This window comes from Stomoxys calcitrans, chromosome 3 (genome assembly GCF_963082655.1).
Source record: "Stomoxys calcitrans chromosome 3, idStoCalc2.1, whole genome shotgun sequence".
Taxonomy (NCBI): domain Eukaryota; kingdom Metazoa; phylum Arthropoda; class Insecta; order Diptera; family Muscidae; genus Stomoxys; species Stomoxys calcitrans.
This window is the reverse complement of record NC_081554.1, coordinates 84,194,480-84,210,201: the sequence shown is the minus strand read 5'-3', so window position 1 is coordinate 84,210,201 and position 15,722 is coordinate 84,194,480. Positions and strand designations below refer to the sequence as shown.

The 15,722-nt window shown below is 37.9% G+C and overlaps 2 protein-coding genes across 6 annotated transcripts in view; both read right to left on the bottom strand.

Annotated features, from left to right (window-relative positions):
• The window catches only part of LOC106092244 (protein PALS2), an 85,975-nt gene that overhangs the window by 15,919 nt on the left and 54,334 nt on the right, over positions 1-15,722 (bottom strand). The window contains exon 4 of one of the 2 annotated variants that reach the window (XM_013259035.2): positions 8,668-9,111. In XM_013259035.2, the coding sequence (XP_013114489.1) occupies positions 8,668-9,111 (444 nt within the window). Of the gene's footprint in view, positions 1-8,619; positions 9,112-15,722 lie in introns of both variants that reach the window. The other variant, XM_013259034.2, reaches the window with a different exon arrangement.
• LOC131995528 (uncharacterized protein K02A2.6-like) lies at positions 9,445-13,848 on the bottom strand. 4 transcript variants are annotated; one of them, XM_059364227.1, is made up of 3 exons: positions 12,300-13,845; positions 11,600-12,179; positions 9,445-9,748 (listed from the first exon to the last, which is right to left on the bottom strand). In XM_059364227.1, the coding sequence occupies exons 1-3, from the start codon at positions 13,662-13,664 to the stop codon at positions 9,549-9,551; spliced, it is 2,145 nt and encodes a 714-aa protein (XP_059220210.1). In that variant the 5' UTR covers positions 13,665-13,845; the 3' UTR covers positions 9,445-9,548. The 4 variants fall into 4 exon arrangements, with proteins under 4 accessions (XP_059220210.1, XP_059220209.1, XP_059220208.1 ...); XM_059364226.1 differs by having other exon boundaries at positions 11,600-11,746; positions 11,816-13,844; XM_059364225.1 differs by having other exon boundaries at positions 11,600-13,845.

Genomic DNA, 15,722 nt, shown 5'->3' with positions numbered 1-15,722 from the left:
GCAGAACAATATTAATTTAATATTATTAATTATTAAAAGTTGAAACAATGCCAAACACATTCAAAATGAAAACGCATAATCAAAACGAAAATGCAATGCATTGTTATTGGGTATAGTTTTAAACATGCATTCATAGAGTTATTACAATAGTTTTGAAGGTCCTTTTTAAAGGATTTTGTTATATTTTTCAAAATATTTAACTTCAAGACATTATAACACTAGATAAGTTAAGCAAATCATGTTTTTGAACTTTTTAGAAAAAAAAAAAAAAAATAAAATACAACGAACAAGTAAAAGCCATGAATCGCATTTGTTCTTTTCCCGGCATCTCTTCTTAGGCAAAAAATGATATAAGAAAAGATTTGCTCTGCTATTAGAGTGATATCAAGATATGATCCGGTATAGACCACAAATAAATTATATGTTGGAGACCTGTGTAAAATGTCAGCCAATTCGAATAAGAATTGCGCCCTTTGGGGGCTCAAATAGAGAGATCGATTTATATGGGAGCTGTATCGGGCTATAGACCGATTCAGACCATAATAAACACGTATGTTGATGGTCATAAGAGGATCCGTCGTACAAAATTTCAGGCAAATCGGATAATAATTGCGATCTCTAGAGGCTCAAGAAGTCAAGATCCCAGATCGGTTTATATGGCAGCTATATCAGGTTACGAACCGATTTGAACCATATTCGGCACAGTTGTTGGATATCATAACAAAATCCAACATTCAAAAATTCATCCCAATCGGATAAGAATTGCGTCCTCTAGAGGCTCTAGAAGTCAAGACCCAAGATCGGTTTATATGGCAGCTATACCAGTTTATAGACCGATTTGAATCATACTTAGCACAGTTGTTGTTGGATATCATAACAAAACACGTCGTGCAAAGTCTTATTCCAATCGGATAAGAATTGCGCACTCTAGAGGCTCAAGAAGTCAAGACCCAAGATTATTTATATGACAGCTATACCAGGTTATGAACCGATTTGAACCATGCATAGCACAGTTGTTAGAAGTGATACTAAAACACTATGTGCAAAATTTCAGTCGAATCGGATAAGAATTGCGCCCTCTAGAGGCTCAAGAATTCAAGACACAAGATCGGTTTATATGGCAGCTATATTAAAACATGGACCGATATGGCCCATTTACAATACCAACCGACCTACTAATAAGAAGTATTTGTGCAAAATGTCAAGCGGCTAGCTTTACTCCTTCGGAAGTTAGCGTGTTTTCGACAGACAGACGGACGGACATGGCTAGATCGACATAAAATGTCACGACGATGAAGAATATATATACTTTATGGGGTCTCAGACGAATATTTCGAGTAGTTACAATCAGAATGACGAAATTAGTATACACCCCATCCTATGGTGGAGGGTATAAAAATAACATCATCGCTGTAAGTGTTTCTTATCAGTTCACAGTGGAGCAAATCGAAAATAAAACCAGTAAGAAACGGCAAAAGTCGGGCGGTGCCAGGCGGTGTATATTACGCTACACCTACCCGGTAAGTACAAAGTGGGAGCTAATTCTTATTCTAAAGGTTTGTTTGCATAGTTGTCTTAGAAATCGTCTATTCTACCACGGAATTAGTACAAGGATGAATTCAACAAAAACACCCGGGTGAACACTAGCAACCAAGATCCATTCGTGACTAGAACGTCAGCAGCACCTTTATGGATCCGGTTCCTATAAAGTTTTATAAACAATCCCATAACCAGCCTCGATCTCACAAGGCGCGGCATGATATCAGCCGATTGGGCATCCACGGCAAAGACATACGCCTGAAAAACACTACACTACGTCGCTCCAGCCAGGGTGGCGAGTTATCTGTGTGGTCCCCAGTCATTTTCATAATATAGGGATAAGAAATGGATATACCTTAGAGTGAAACAGGTGGTGTTATTACTCTGGCACTGTTTAATCTCTACCTATCCTCCATTCCACCCCATATATCGGGCAACATACCGCTTTTTGAACTGTGGATACAGCCCGTATCCAAAATTTTCACGTGGAACACCTCCATAAGGAGACAAAGATCATACCCGTGCGAAGACATAACTGCATGCTGTCTAAGCAATACCTTCTGGGCTGTTATCGCAGGGATCATCCAAATCTTCATCTTGCGGATAGCATCCACCGGCCAGAAGCCTGAAGGTGGATCTATATGATCTAGAGCGAGGGTTTAAGCGCTACAAGAGAGAACCTCTAGATCAAGCGGCCTTTTAAACGAGTCTAGACAACATGCATGCAGTAGATGCGGTGAATAGCTACCGGGTAAATGTTTTACATGGATAACGACCTCCTCCCATTACATCTGAAGAAATTGACCTCACCCTGCAAACCGGAGTAGTTCTGGCTCAATTACGATCCGGTAAAATTTTTAATTAGACTTATGGAAACTTTTCGGGTTACTTTCTCTATTAGTTCGAAATATTGTTATTCTCGATATGCCACACTGTGAGAAACAAAGAAACATATACAGCGGTCAAAAAAAGTATTCATCATTAGCAAAATTGATAATAAATTCACTTATTTTGGGTAATTGAAGAAAATTTAAAGTAAACAAATAATGCAGTTTTATGTAATAGTTTATTTTTCGTAATATGTTTTAAAATAAATTCAAAAAATAAATTTAATTAGCGCAAAAAATGCAATTTTATATAATAACACCAAAAACAGAACAAAAAAAGTATTCATCATTGATGTGCTATCATCAAAGTCAAATTCAAATATTATTTGGGAATCCCCCTTTTCTGTTTTATTTAGTAAAGGAGGCTTTGCCCTTGACAGCAAATATTTAATTTCATTGAAAATATAGTTTTTGTCAAAATGGGTCGTAAGCAAAACGAGGTTTCTGATGAGGTAAAAGTTTTGATAATAAAACACCACAGGAATGGTTTAACTCAAAAAACTATCAGTGAAATATTAAATAGACCACGATCTACTATACAATCCATCATCAGAAAGTGGACAGAAACGAAAACTGTTGACAATAAACCAAGATCTGGTCGACCAAAAGCACTTTCAGTTGGAGATGTGCGTTGGCTAGTGCGGCAAGTTCAGAAAACTCCGAAGACAAATGCGACCATTCTTCGTAAAAACACTATGGAATATTTAGGGAAGGAAGTTACTACACAAACAATTCGAAATACACTCAAAAGGCATAGTTACAGAGGAAGAACTGCACGTAAGAAGCCCTTTATAAATAAAATAAACCGAGTGAAAAGGCTAAACTTCGCAAAAATGTATGTAAAACAGCCCGAATCATTTTGGAAAACAGTCATTTTTGCAGACGAGAGCAAGTTTAATCTTTTTGGGTGCGATGGAAAGGTCATAGTGTACAGAAAACCAAATACAGAGCTTGAAGAACGAAACACAGTTGCTACTGTAAAACATGGTGGAGGTGGTTCAATGGTTTGGGGGTGTATGGCGGCTTCAGGAGCGGGAAATCTTGAAATTATTAATGGAGTAATGGATCATAAGTATTACATTGACATTTTAAAGAGGAATTTAAAAGATAGTAATAACTTGGTAATAACTTTCAATATTATCAAGATAATGACCCCAAACATTCTGCTTTAAATACCAAGATGTGGATGCTGTATAACTGCCCCAAAGTCATTAAAACTCCTCCTCAAAGTCCCGACTTGAACCCAATTGAACATCTTTGGGAACATCTCGAACGCAAATTGAGAACGCGCAATTTGTCGAGCAAGAGTCAAATGCAACAGGTGATAATGGAGGAATGGACTAATATAGACCAAAATATAACCGCTAAAAGAAGTTATAAGACGCGGTGGTCGAATAACAAAGTATTAATTTTTTTAAATTATGTTATTTATTTTTTTGTTTTTTTGCAATGATGAATACTTTTTTTGTTTAATTTTTTGTGTTCAGCTGTAAAATGGCCCTTTTTGTTCCAATAAATACTATTTTTTTCTTTAAAAACAATGAAATTGTGTACATATATATCACACAAGCACTACTGCATCATTAGTTTAATATGTTTTTATTCCAATTGTCTTTTGTAGACTTATTAAAAAAAAAACATTGAATGATGAATACTTTTTTTGACCGCTGTAACTACTTTTAGAGATAAAAGATTGTAGTCAAAGTTTTGCCTTTTTAAAACGGGTTTGTCTTTGGTGGCGATCAAGATATTCAGGGTTATGGTCCCATTTCAGATCCACATTAATTTTGTTGTTCATTGTATTGGTAATCTACTTTCAAAATCGTATTACAAAGCTACCACATGGGATAAACATTTTCAAAGATCCGCAGATCCTTCTTGTGTCAGCCCAAATTTGAGAGTAAACATTCAACTATACTACAAAGACTTATCATTGGTGTCGATCTCTGTGCCGAACGGCCATCATGCGTTTTCAATTTAATTTCCCTTTCCCTTTTTTTTCCAGCGGGTGGCCTCCAGACACTTGTTCTTTCATTTGAGTACAAATTTGGTTTTGATTTTATTAGGAGAAGGGGTCGGTCCCCCCATATACTTGGACCCAAATGATTACACTTCAGTCAAAGACCTTTTATTTGAGCCCTTTATTGTCGCTATCTATAGGCTGATTTTTTAGCTATGATTTTTTTGGCAACACTGGTTTAAACAGCTCACGTACGCTTCGTGTTTTGTATCACTGTCAAACATCTTCAGTTTGGTCTATAATTTAACCATGAATCGTCTTACAAACGAACAACGCTTGCAAATTATTGAATTTTATTTCAAAACGCGTGCTCTGTTTAGAAAGTTCAAATTGTGTTCAGTGTGTCATTGTGCTTCAATTGACGCATTGGAAGACAACATTGAAGCATTTATTCGTGAGATACCGGCCGAAATGTTGGAAAGAGTATGCCAAAATTGAAATAAGATGATGGATCGTTTGAAACACAATCACGGTCAGCATTTGCATGAAATAATCTTAAAATATAAAATTATGTGGACCGTACTATCAATTCAAATAAAGATTTCAAGCATTTTTCTGAATTTTATGTGTTCGTGTTTTTTGAAAAACTTTCCTATAGCTCTTAAAAAATAACCCTTTATATGTCCTGGTCATGACTCAGATACTTGGATCTTTATATCAATATCACATCCGAACTCTACTGTTCTCCTTCCTTTAAGTGGTATAATGTCCCGATCGACCTACATGTCGTATTGAAGGGTATTTAGTGAGTGGGCGGTCACTAGACTCATTGTTCTAAATTTGTATACCAGTTTCATAGTCTAGGGAGTAATAGTAGTCCCTTTATTTGTTACCCATTTTGTGATGTTGCGAGTGCATTCACGTTTTGCAGGGTTTTCGTATTCGGGAGGTCCCGTACAACCTTTGATCAAATTTTTATACCAGATTCGTACTCTACTTTCAATTACCTTTCATTTTATACCCATATTGCCCCAATTAGTTACCGATTGGGGCAATATGGGTATAAAATGTAATTTTTGGGCTGTTTTTATACCCTCCACCATAGGAAGGGGGTATACTAATTTCGTCATTCTGTTTGCAAAACCTCGAAATATGCGTCTAAGACCCCATAAAGTATACATATTCTTGATCGTCGATCTAGACATGGGTCCGTCTGTCGAAAGCATTCTAACTTTTGAAGAAGTAAAGCTAGCCGCTTGAAATTTTGCACAAATACTTCTTATATGTGTAGGTCGGTTGGGATTGTAAATGGGCCAGATCGGTCCATGTTTTGATATAACTGTTATATAAACCAATCTTGGGTCTTGATTCTTGAGCTTTTAGAAGGAGCAATTCTTATCCGATTTGGCTGTAATTTGCACGTGGTGTTGGTGTCACTTCCAACATTTGTGCGAAGTATGGTTCCAATCGGTCCATAACCTAGTATAGGTGCCATATAAACCGATCTTGGATCTTGACTTTTTGAGCCACTAGAGGGCGCAATTCTCATCCGATTTGGCAAAAAATTTGCACGTAGTGTTTTGATATCTCTTCCAATAACTGTGCTAAGTATGACTCAAATCGGTTCATAACTTGATATAGCTGCCATATAAACCGATCTTGGGTCTTGACTTCTTGAGCTTTTAGAAGGCGCAATTCTTATCCGATTTGGCTGTAATTTGCACGTGGTGTTGATGTCACTTCCAACATTTGTACGAAGTATGGTTCAAATCGGTCCATAACCTGGTAAAGGTGCCATATAAACCGATCTTGGATATTGAGCCGCTAGAGGGCGCAATTCTCATACGATGTGACTAAAATTTTGCATAAGGTATTTTGATATGACTTTCAAAAAATGTGATGAGTATGGCGCAAATCGATATTAAACGTTCTGGGACCTTGACTTCTTGTGCCACTAGAGGGCGCAATTCTCATCCGATTTATCAAAAATTTTGTACAACGGCTTCTCCCATGGCCTTCAACATACGTATGCAATATGGTCTGAATCGATCTATAGCTTCATACAGCTCTCATATAAACCGATTTCCCGATTTTGCTTCTTGAGCCCCTACAAGACGCAATTCTTATCCGAATGGACTGAAATATTACACAATGACTTATACAATGTTCGTCGTTCAATTCATTCCTGGTCTGAATCGGACTATAACTTGATATAGCTCCAATAGCATAACAGTCCTTATCCATTATTCTTTGTTTGCTTAAAAAGAGATACTGCGCAAGTAACTCGACAAATGCAATCCATCGTGAAGGATATATAAGATTTGGCCCGGCCGAACTTAGCACGTTCTTTTTTTTTTTTTTTTGGGTGGAGATCAAGTTGGACTCTACTCTTAGATACCTTTCATTTAATACTTATATTATTTCAATTGATAAAGATATCCGTTTGGAAGGGATTTGGGATGGGGCTTCCCCCCGGTTATTTGACCCTAAGGTTTTATACCAATTTTGTGTTTATTGTGATACCACAGAAACAGGAGAAGGAGGAGAAGATGCCTTCTAGGTCCTACCGTTGAACCATCGAAAAAGCCCAACAACTTGCGAATGTTCATATCCGCTAAATCAAACAAGTTCTCAAAGAAATGTGAACCTTAAGTGGAAGTCTTTCTGACTGCCAGTGCGGGACACACACACACACAGCAGTTGTTCTACAGTCTCTTCTTCTTCGACGTCCTCACAGCTTGGGCAAAAGTCGTAATTGGCAATCTTCAGTCTGTCGCCATGTTTTCCTATCATGACGGACACAATTATTGAGACGCCCGTTCTAGCCAGCTACAGCAAAGCGGTAGAGATCTTCACATCCAGACCAGGCCACATAATTTTGGAATGCCCACACCCCTCTTTGTGGCCTATATCATCCGTTGTCGTTCGGGCATGATCCCGAAAACTTAGAGTGCGAACAGAGTGCACGCTGAAAGCCGAGCTGAGATTGTCAATGCGATAAAGATTTTGAGTGCGAGAAAACTGGCTACATACAAGTAAATACAAATAAGCTTGTGCAAAACATAGTGAACGCCGAGCAGAGAAGAGAGAAAGCAAAGCCGATTGCGTGCGAGTTCCAAACATTTCCAAAGCGTTTTTCGCGCTTGTTTGCGTTGTTGATGTTTAATTTTTAGAGTGCAGTCATGTTTTTTTGGTGTTTAAAAAAATGCATGTTGATCAAATTATAAGTGCAATTCTTTCCGGCATAATATAAATAATGAAGGGCGCCCCGGTAGCCGAGTTGGTAGCGTGCTTGGATTACCAGTGCAGTGGTCATGGGTTCGATTCATGCTGGGGTCATGGCTCAGTCGCAACTTTGGTATCACAATGGACTTAAAATTGTCTAAGTGAGTCTGTAAAGGACTGCCACTCTTACCTAACCTACCTAACCTATAAAAATAATGAAATTCGCCAAATTCACTCTTTGGTGTTAATAATTTCATTAATCACACCAGAGTTTGTTTGCCCCTGATCCTTAGTGGAATGTTCATGGGAAAAATTTGCAATTTACACTAGAAGAAGTAAAATTCTCTTTATCAGATGAATCCGCTGCCGTGTGCTCTAATTTTATAAACACACATGGAACAAACAGTATTTTATTATTATAGTATTTTTTAGTTATAGACAAATTTTCTTTTCGCATGAAAATAAGCGCCAATAAGCTACGCTCCGCTCCGCTCGGCATCAGCGCGCATTCCGTTGGCTGCCTTAGCATACATATCGCTAGAGGCATACACACAGATTCCAGTCCCTCTAGAATGTGAAAGTTAGTTCCTAGTCTCGCAAGCTTGTCCGCCCTACGATTCCCTGGGATATCTCTGTGGCCCGGCACCCAGAACAGGTTAATTTTGAATTCAGAAATACCTTTTACAGGAATTTAATGGCTGTCTGGCTGTCACAGTACCTTAATCCGAACACAATTTTGTTCAAATGTATCAATTTTAATGTAACTTTGAATTGAATTCAATTTGAATGTAACTGAAGCAGTGATATATGCATGCACATTTAATTAAAAACATATAAATAAAATGCAAAATTAGGTCTATACCTTTTTTTTTGAAATGCACCTTCGAAAAAACTAAGGCTCAAAACTAAAATTCAGCTACTCAAAAAGAATATGTGTTGTTTTTTTTTTAATTTTCAAAAAGCATTCCAAACGAGGGGAATAGCTATAATCCAACTAACACCACCTACCGTTAATTTTTTGCCCGGCTCAATTTTAGCAACACCATTTTGTTTTACCTGACCCCTTGTCAAACGTGCCGAGCGTATTTCCTCCTCAACATTTGGACCGATTTTCAAGGTTAGATTTTCCTTGGCACGCGACACTTCCACCTGTAACTCCTCGGGACTGTGTACTGGAGTACCATTGACTTCCAAAATAACATCGCCGGGATGCAATAGGCCCTGCTTATCGATAACTCCGCCAGCTAGAATGCGTGCCACCACCAGTTGTTTGTGTTCATCCAGTTCCACGGTCAGACCCAGAGGCTGATTTAGATTGCGTCGCAATCCGACCATTTTTATTGTTTCGATAGGCATTTTGGTTGCAAAAAGGTCTGGGGGAAATAGATAGCCACCAGATTTGCGTTGTGAGATAGCTTCAAGTTTTGTAAGAGAACCACCGGCAGCTTTTAATCGGGCTTCGTAGAGATAACCTATTTCATCGTGGGCACGTATGAGAGCCTGAAAAAAAGATCAAATTAAGTTGTTATTTAATGATGAAAAAAAATATATAAAAACTTTTCTACTTCAAGACAGATGTTTTCATATAGTTAGTACGCTGAATGCGGACTTAAGCCACAAGCACTATCTGATTGTTCCTAGAAGACAGTGGATTGCAGAGTCGTAGTGGCTTATACACTGTTATGTTCGAAGAATTGATACACGCATTTAAACATTATAAAATTACATTTATTATCAATATAAAAAAAAGGAATAAGTAAAAAAGAAACAGTGACTTGTGCAATGTATTGTTAAGCGCTGATTGGATATATCATAAAAAAATGGTGGTATAAAGCTTTTTAAAAAATAGCCATGTTAATAACATAGAAAACATAGAAACATATCTTCGTTAAAACTTAGAACCAGTGTTGTCAATAGAGACATAACAATCTCCCACACTAATAGGGAACGTGGTCTTGGAAACGTGCTGGAAGTCTCCTTACTCTGTTCGATCGCCTAATACTTAGTGGTGTCTCTGGCAGCTGTGGCTCGGCGGAGGCTGGAGGCTGCGATTCGCTGGGAGCTTGAGGTTGTGTCTGATTCCGCTGGATTATGACTTCTTCAATTTGAGGTTCCTTCTGTGGTGGATTTCCTGTAACTAAAGTGGGTTGATTTTGATCATAAACCATGGACTTATACAATTGATTAATATGTCTTTTAAGAATATAATTATTGTCAAGTTTAATGCTGTAGTGAATATTCCCAAGTTTTTGCAGAACGGTACCGAACTTCCAAGTCGGGACTCCTTTGCTAAACCAACGAACTTGGACCCTCTCTCCAACGCCTAATTTTCGAACTTTTGGGTTGACCACTTCAGATTTCTTCAATTTTGTTGGGCGAATTGAGTCTAATTTTATACGTAAGTCACGTCCTAGATATAAGTTTGCAGGGCTTTTGCCATTTGAAAGCGGAGTTGCTCTATATCTGGTAACTATTTCCTGCACTTTGAGGCGTAATGGTAACTTTTCGTTTTGCATCGCTTTTAGCTTCCTTTTCAAGGTTTGAATATGTCTTTCCGCAAGTCCATTAGTAGCTGGATGCCCCGGTGCAATAAATTTCTGGATAATACCGTTGTTCTCGCAAAAAGTTCTAAATACGGCACTTTGAAAAATTGTAGCGTTGTCAGATACCATAATTTGGGGAAGACCATGTGTTGAAAATATGCTTTGTAATAATGATATCGTGATATCCGAAGTTGGAGCTTGTTTTATTACCTTTATTTCAGGCCATTTCGATTTTGCGTCAACTAACACAAGAAAATAATGATTTTGGAAAGGACCTGCGTAGTCAATATGCACTCTTTGAAAATTTTCGATTGGGTCCTCCCATTTGTGTGTTTCCACCTTTGGGGGGCATCTTCGTATCATAGCACAATCAGGGCACGATTTTACCAATGTTTCAATGTCAGAGTCGATCTCCTTCCAAAAACAATACTTTCTGGCTAGCTGCTTCATTCTTACAACGCCAATATGTGTGTGGTGTAATTCACGTAGCACTGCATCGCGTAATGTAGCAGGAATCATAACACGAGTTCCCTTAAATAAAACGCCATCTTGTATAGAATACTCAGGATCTGTATTTCCGCCATTCAATAGCGATTCCTTTAATTTTTTGAATTCATCGTCGTTCTGGGTTTCTTTTGCAACCGATGTTGCCGTTATTGAAATTGATGAAATTTCATTTATAGTTTGATCTTGGATATCTTTTGTTTCTTTATCAAGAAAATGTAAAAACTTTGAAGACGCTGATAAAGGGGCTCTTGATAAACAATCTACATGTGCTATTTGATCGGCTTTGCGATGCTCAAGTTTGTAATTGAATCCTTGTAGAAAAGAAGCATATCGCAATAATCTTTGTGAGGTCATCGCTGGCGTTTTAGCATGCTGGTGAAAAATTCTCGAAAGTGGACGGTTATCAGTCACAAGTGTAAATTCTCGACCATGTAAATACATAAATAATTTGTCAACAGCAAAAATGATTGCCAGAGCTTCTCTGTCGAGTTGACTATAATTTTGTTCAGCTTTTGTTAAAGCTCTGGAAATAAACGCAACTGGTCTTTCACAACCATCTACTATGTGTGACAGTACTGCTGCAACTCCTGTGGGACTTGCATCACATATAAGGATCAATGGCAGTGACTGGTCGTATGGTACTAAAACTCGCTCATGCAAAATTTCTTGCTTCAGCTTAATAAAAGCTTCTTCACTTTGCTTTGACCATACAAATTTGTTTCCTTTTTCCAGTAGACTTCTAAGTGGATGTGTAATGGTAGCCATATTCGGAATAAATCGCGAATAATACGTAACCATTCCCAAAAATCTTCTCACCTCGTCTACATTTTTGGGACGTGGAAGTTTTGCCATGGCTTCTGTTTTTGATGGGCATTTAGATATTGAATTCTGGCTTATTACATATCCTAAGTATTGTATTTGTTCTTTAAAGTACTCACATTTGTCCTTGTTAACGTGTAGATTATATGTCTGCAGGCGTTCCAAACATTCAATAAGTCGCTGCTCACACAGGGATTTGGTTGGACCGTGCACAATTATGTCATCAAAATAAGATGTGGTACCTTCAAGGCCTCGTAGAATTTGGTCTATTATACGATTAAATTCGCTAGGAGCGGTCTTTATACCAAATGACAAGCGATTCATTCGATACGTACCTCTGTGTGTAGAAATTGTTTGAATTATTTTGCTTTCATCATCCACTGCTACATGTAAATACGCTTTATATAGATCCAGCTTACAAAAATATTTGGAATTTTTCAATGTGTTGAATATTTCATCTATTCGCTTTATTGGATAGTGAGCAGGCTCCAATTGGGGATTGACGCAGAGCTTGTAGTCAACACATAACCGCACATTCCCATCAGGTTTTGGTATGACAACCAGTGGCGAACCCCAATTACTGGTGTTAACTTTTGAAATTATACCCTCGTTTTCTAATGTGTCGAGTTCTTGCTCTACTTTTTCACGAAGAGCGAATGGAACTTGCCTTTCCTTTAAAAAAGCTGGCTTTGCCCCTTCCTGCAATTTTAATGAACATATTAAATTGGGAATACACCCCACTTTCTGCTGGAAAACTTTTGAGAACTTTTGCGTTATTTCACTTATTGAGTTTATACATACGTTGTTGTCTGTATTTACCTTCAAACAGTCTTGGTCTACTTCTCTAAGATCAATTTTAAGATGCCTTATCCATACACGGCCAAGCAACGCAGAGTGTCTAGCGTCCACAACAAACATTTTCTCTCTGGACTTCCTGTTTTTATATTGGACATTAACATCCACTACACCCAGAGGTATAAACACATCCCCCGTATAAGCGCGAAATGCTATCTTGGTTTTTTGAAGCTTTAAATTTAATTTGAGTTTTTCAAAATCGTTCTTTGGTATGAGAGTGTAGCCGGCACCAGAGTCTACTTCGAAAACTTGCTTCCTCCCGTCGATTGAAACCGTTGCGAAAAATTTTTGCAATTCTGGTGGTGGAATTTCTGATTTGTTGTAAATATCGACTATTTGATGGATACCAAAATTATCATCATCCTCACAGTAGTCGTCATCAGATGAACACGATTGTATTGCATTATATGATGAATTTTGTTTAAATTTCGATTTTATGCATACTTGTCTCACATGACCTGTTTTGTTACAAAAAGAACATTTTAGATTGTTTTTGTTTATTTTACATTCATTTGATCGATGATTGTTTCGCCCACATCGTAAGCACATCCCTTCAAGACCTAGTTGTCGATAATTAACTGTTGATGACGATGATGCGTATCGATTACTTTTTTGGTATCGGGTACTTGTTGCGGATTGTTTTTGTTTTATTTTATTTACCTCGCTTGTTGAAGAACTCTGCATAATTTCATTATTATTTATTTTCGCTGCCTCCAACGCCTTCGCCTTTTCACAAATTTGCACAAATGTGTCTTCGGGTTTTTGCAGCAATTTTTCACGAATGCTATTATCTCGGATTCCTCTTATAAACTGCGCTCGACAAAATATATCCGAAACTGATTTGTTACAACTACACACAAAATGACACATCGCCGCCTTTTCCTGTAAAACAGCAATAAAATCAGAAATACTCTGATCTTCATTTTGTATTTCATTTAAAAACTTGTGTTGTTGCACAAGAATATTTTTTTTAGGACAGAAATGTTGTTTCAAATGGAATATAATATTGTCGTAGGATAGTTGGTTGATCGGTGTTGGAGCGACTAATGTTGCTAGTGTTGAATAATTTGATGCACCCACATACTGCAGCAATAATTTTGCACACATCTCTTTGTTTCCGAAAACCCCTTTCAATTGCAGATAATTTTCCAATCGTTCTTTATAAACATCGAATGATTCTGTTTTAGGGTCGAATTGGTCAAAATTTGAAATGACATTGACGCTGGTTATGTTCGATTGTTGAAGCTGTTGTTGTTGCTGTTGTTGTTCCTGCAGAGCATTGGTCATGCTGGTAATTGCTTGCAAAAGTTTATCCATATCAGCAGACATTTTACTGTTTTTATGATTGTTGACTTGATGCTTTTCTTTTGATGGTTCTGAATGTTGATTAATCTTTTTTTTATCCTCGTCGCCAATTTGTTATGTTCGAAGAATTGATACACGCATTTAAACATTATAAAATTACATTTATTATCAATATAAAAAAAAGGAATAAGTAAAAAAGAAACAGTGACTTGTGCAATGTATTGTTAAGCGCTGATTGGATATATCATAAAAAAATGGTGGTATAAAGCTTTTTAAAAAATAGCCATGTTAATAACATAGAAAACATAGAAACATATCTTCGTTAAAACTTAGAACCAGTGTTGTCAATAGAGACATAACATACACTGTAGTACATAGCGATTATGGGACAAGACTAAGAGATGCCTTCTAGTTCCTAACTGAATAAAATCGAGGAATCGTTCTATGCGGACTATATCAAACCATGGAGCCATAAGTCATAAGCTTAATAAGGCCTCTGGGGAGCCTTAGCCCTCCCTACCTACGAGCATGAGTTTTCATAGAGTTTCCAGGTTAGTTTTAAAAGAGGGTGCGGATATCAAACAACCCCATGCCACTATGGACATTTACCTAAGCCAGTAATCCGGTTTTTGTGCGCCCTAAATACTGAAAAGTAAACTCGAAAAAGAAAATCTAAGTTAGGAATTCCATACTGTTTACAAAATCCTTAATTGTTTTCCATACCACGCCCCTAAGATGGTTCATGTCTGGTATTTTGTCCCCACCTAAGTACCGGTGTGACATAGGAAATGCTCCCACACATCCTACACATGCTATTACTTGCCGCGCCGATTTGGCATAAGTGAGTTCGTAGTCCCATGTGTCCCGTAATGATACCGAAAGCTATACTGAGTTCCTTCTTACTTCCTTTCACTTAGGTGGAGACACAATGCCAGACATGAACCAACTTAGGGGAGTGGTATTGAAAACAATTAAGAATTTTGTCTGTAGCGCGGAATTCCTAACTTTAATCTTTCTATTTTAGAGGTTACTTTATAGTTTTTAGAGCGCACTACAAGCCGATTACTGGCTTAGGTGTATGTCCATAGTGGCATGGGGCGGATTCATATATTTTCAACCTAACCTAACCTACTTTCTTTCAGTAATAGCCTTGTCTTCTCACGATCATCGTCCTCCTTCCGACCGTTTCGACCACGTCCTAAACTCGGACTACGTCGACCCGCAAGTCTTCAGGTAAACCAAGTTTTTTGACGGCAGTCCTCTGGCCTTCACTGCCAAATCGTCTTCTCTTTCATTCCCCCTTACCCACCCAAACGATGTGGATGGAGCCATCCTTAGAGAAGGCGTAAATCTACTGCTTACTCTCCTACACTGTTCGTGACCTTACCGTCATGGTTGTTATTGCCCCCCATGGCAATAATAACCAGGCTCACTCTGTCCTCTAGATTTGATCCATCCGATCTCTCATATAGCAATACAAAAGTTCCGTCAATCCAAGACTCGACCTCAAGTGTCATCTCAGGGTAGAGGTGTACACGCGTGAGTAACGTGATTCGTGAGTAAGATCCAAATCTAGCGTGCTTGAATTCCCAGTGCAGGGGTCGTGGGTTCGACACCCGCCAGAAGCCTTAATCTGTCGCTACTGTGGTATCACAATGGACTTAAAATTGTACAAGTGAGTCTGTAAAGGATTGCCACTCTTACCTAACCTATCCTAAGATCCAAATCAAATCACGTGCTCGTACTTTAGCGGGATTGAATTAATATACTTCGCGAGTGAATGTGAATCATGACTCACATCTTTAATCACGACTCACGAGAAAATCAGGAACCACGAGATATCACGACTCAAAAGAACATCATGACTTACGGTTGGTATTCTATTCTACATTCCGAAAAGACGCTAAATATTTTCAGAAATAAATAAAGAAAAACTAAACAAATAAAAATGATGCCCGCAATGGCAGGCATAATGGTTTTAAGGTTTGCCAATATAATTCTTTTGTCATTTTCCTCACTATAAACAGAGTACTAATTTTTTGCATATTAGTACTCTGTTTGTTCGCTTCAGGGAAAATTATT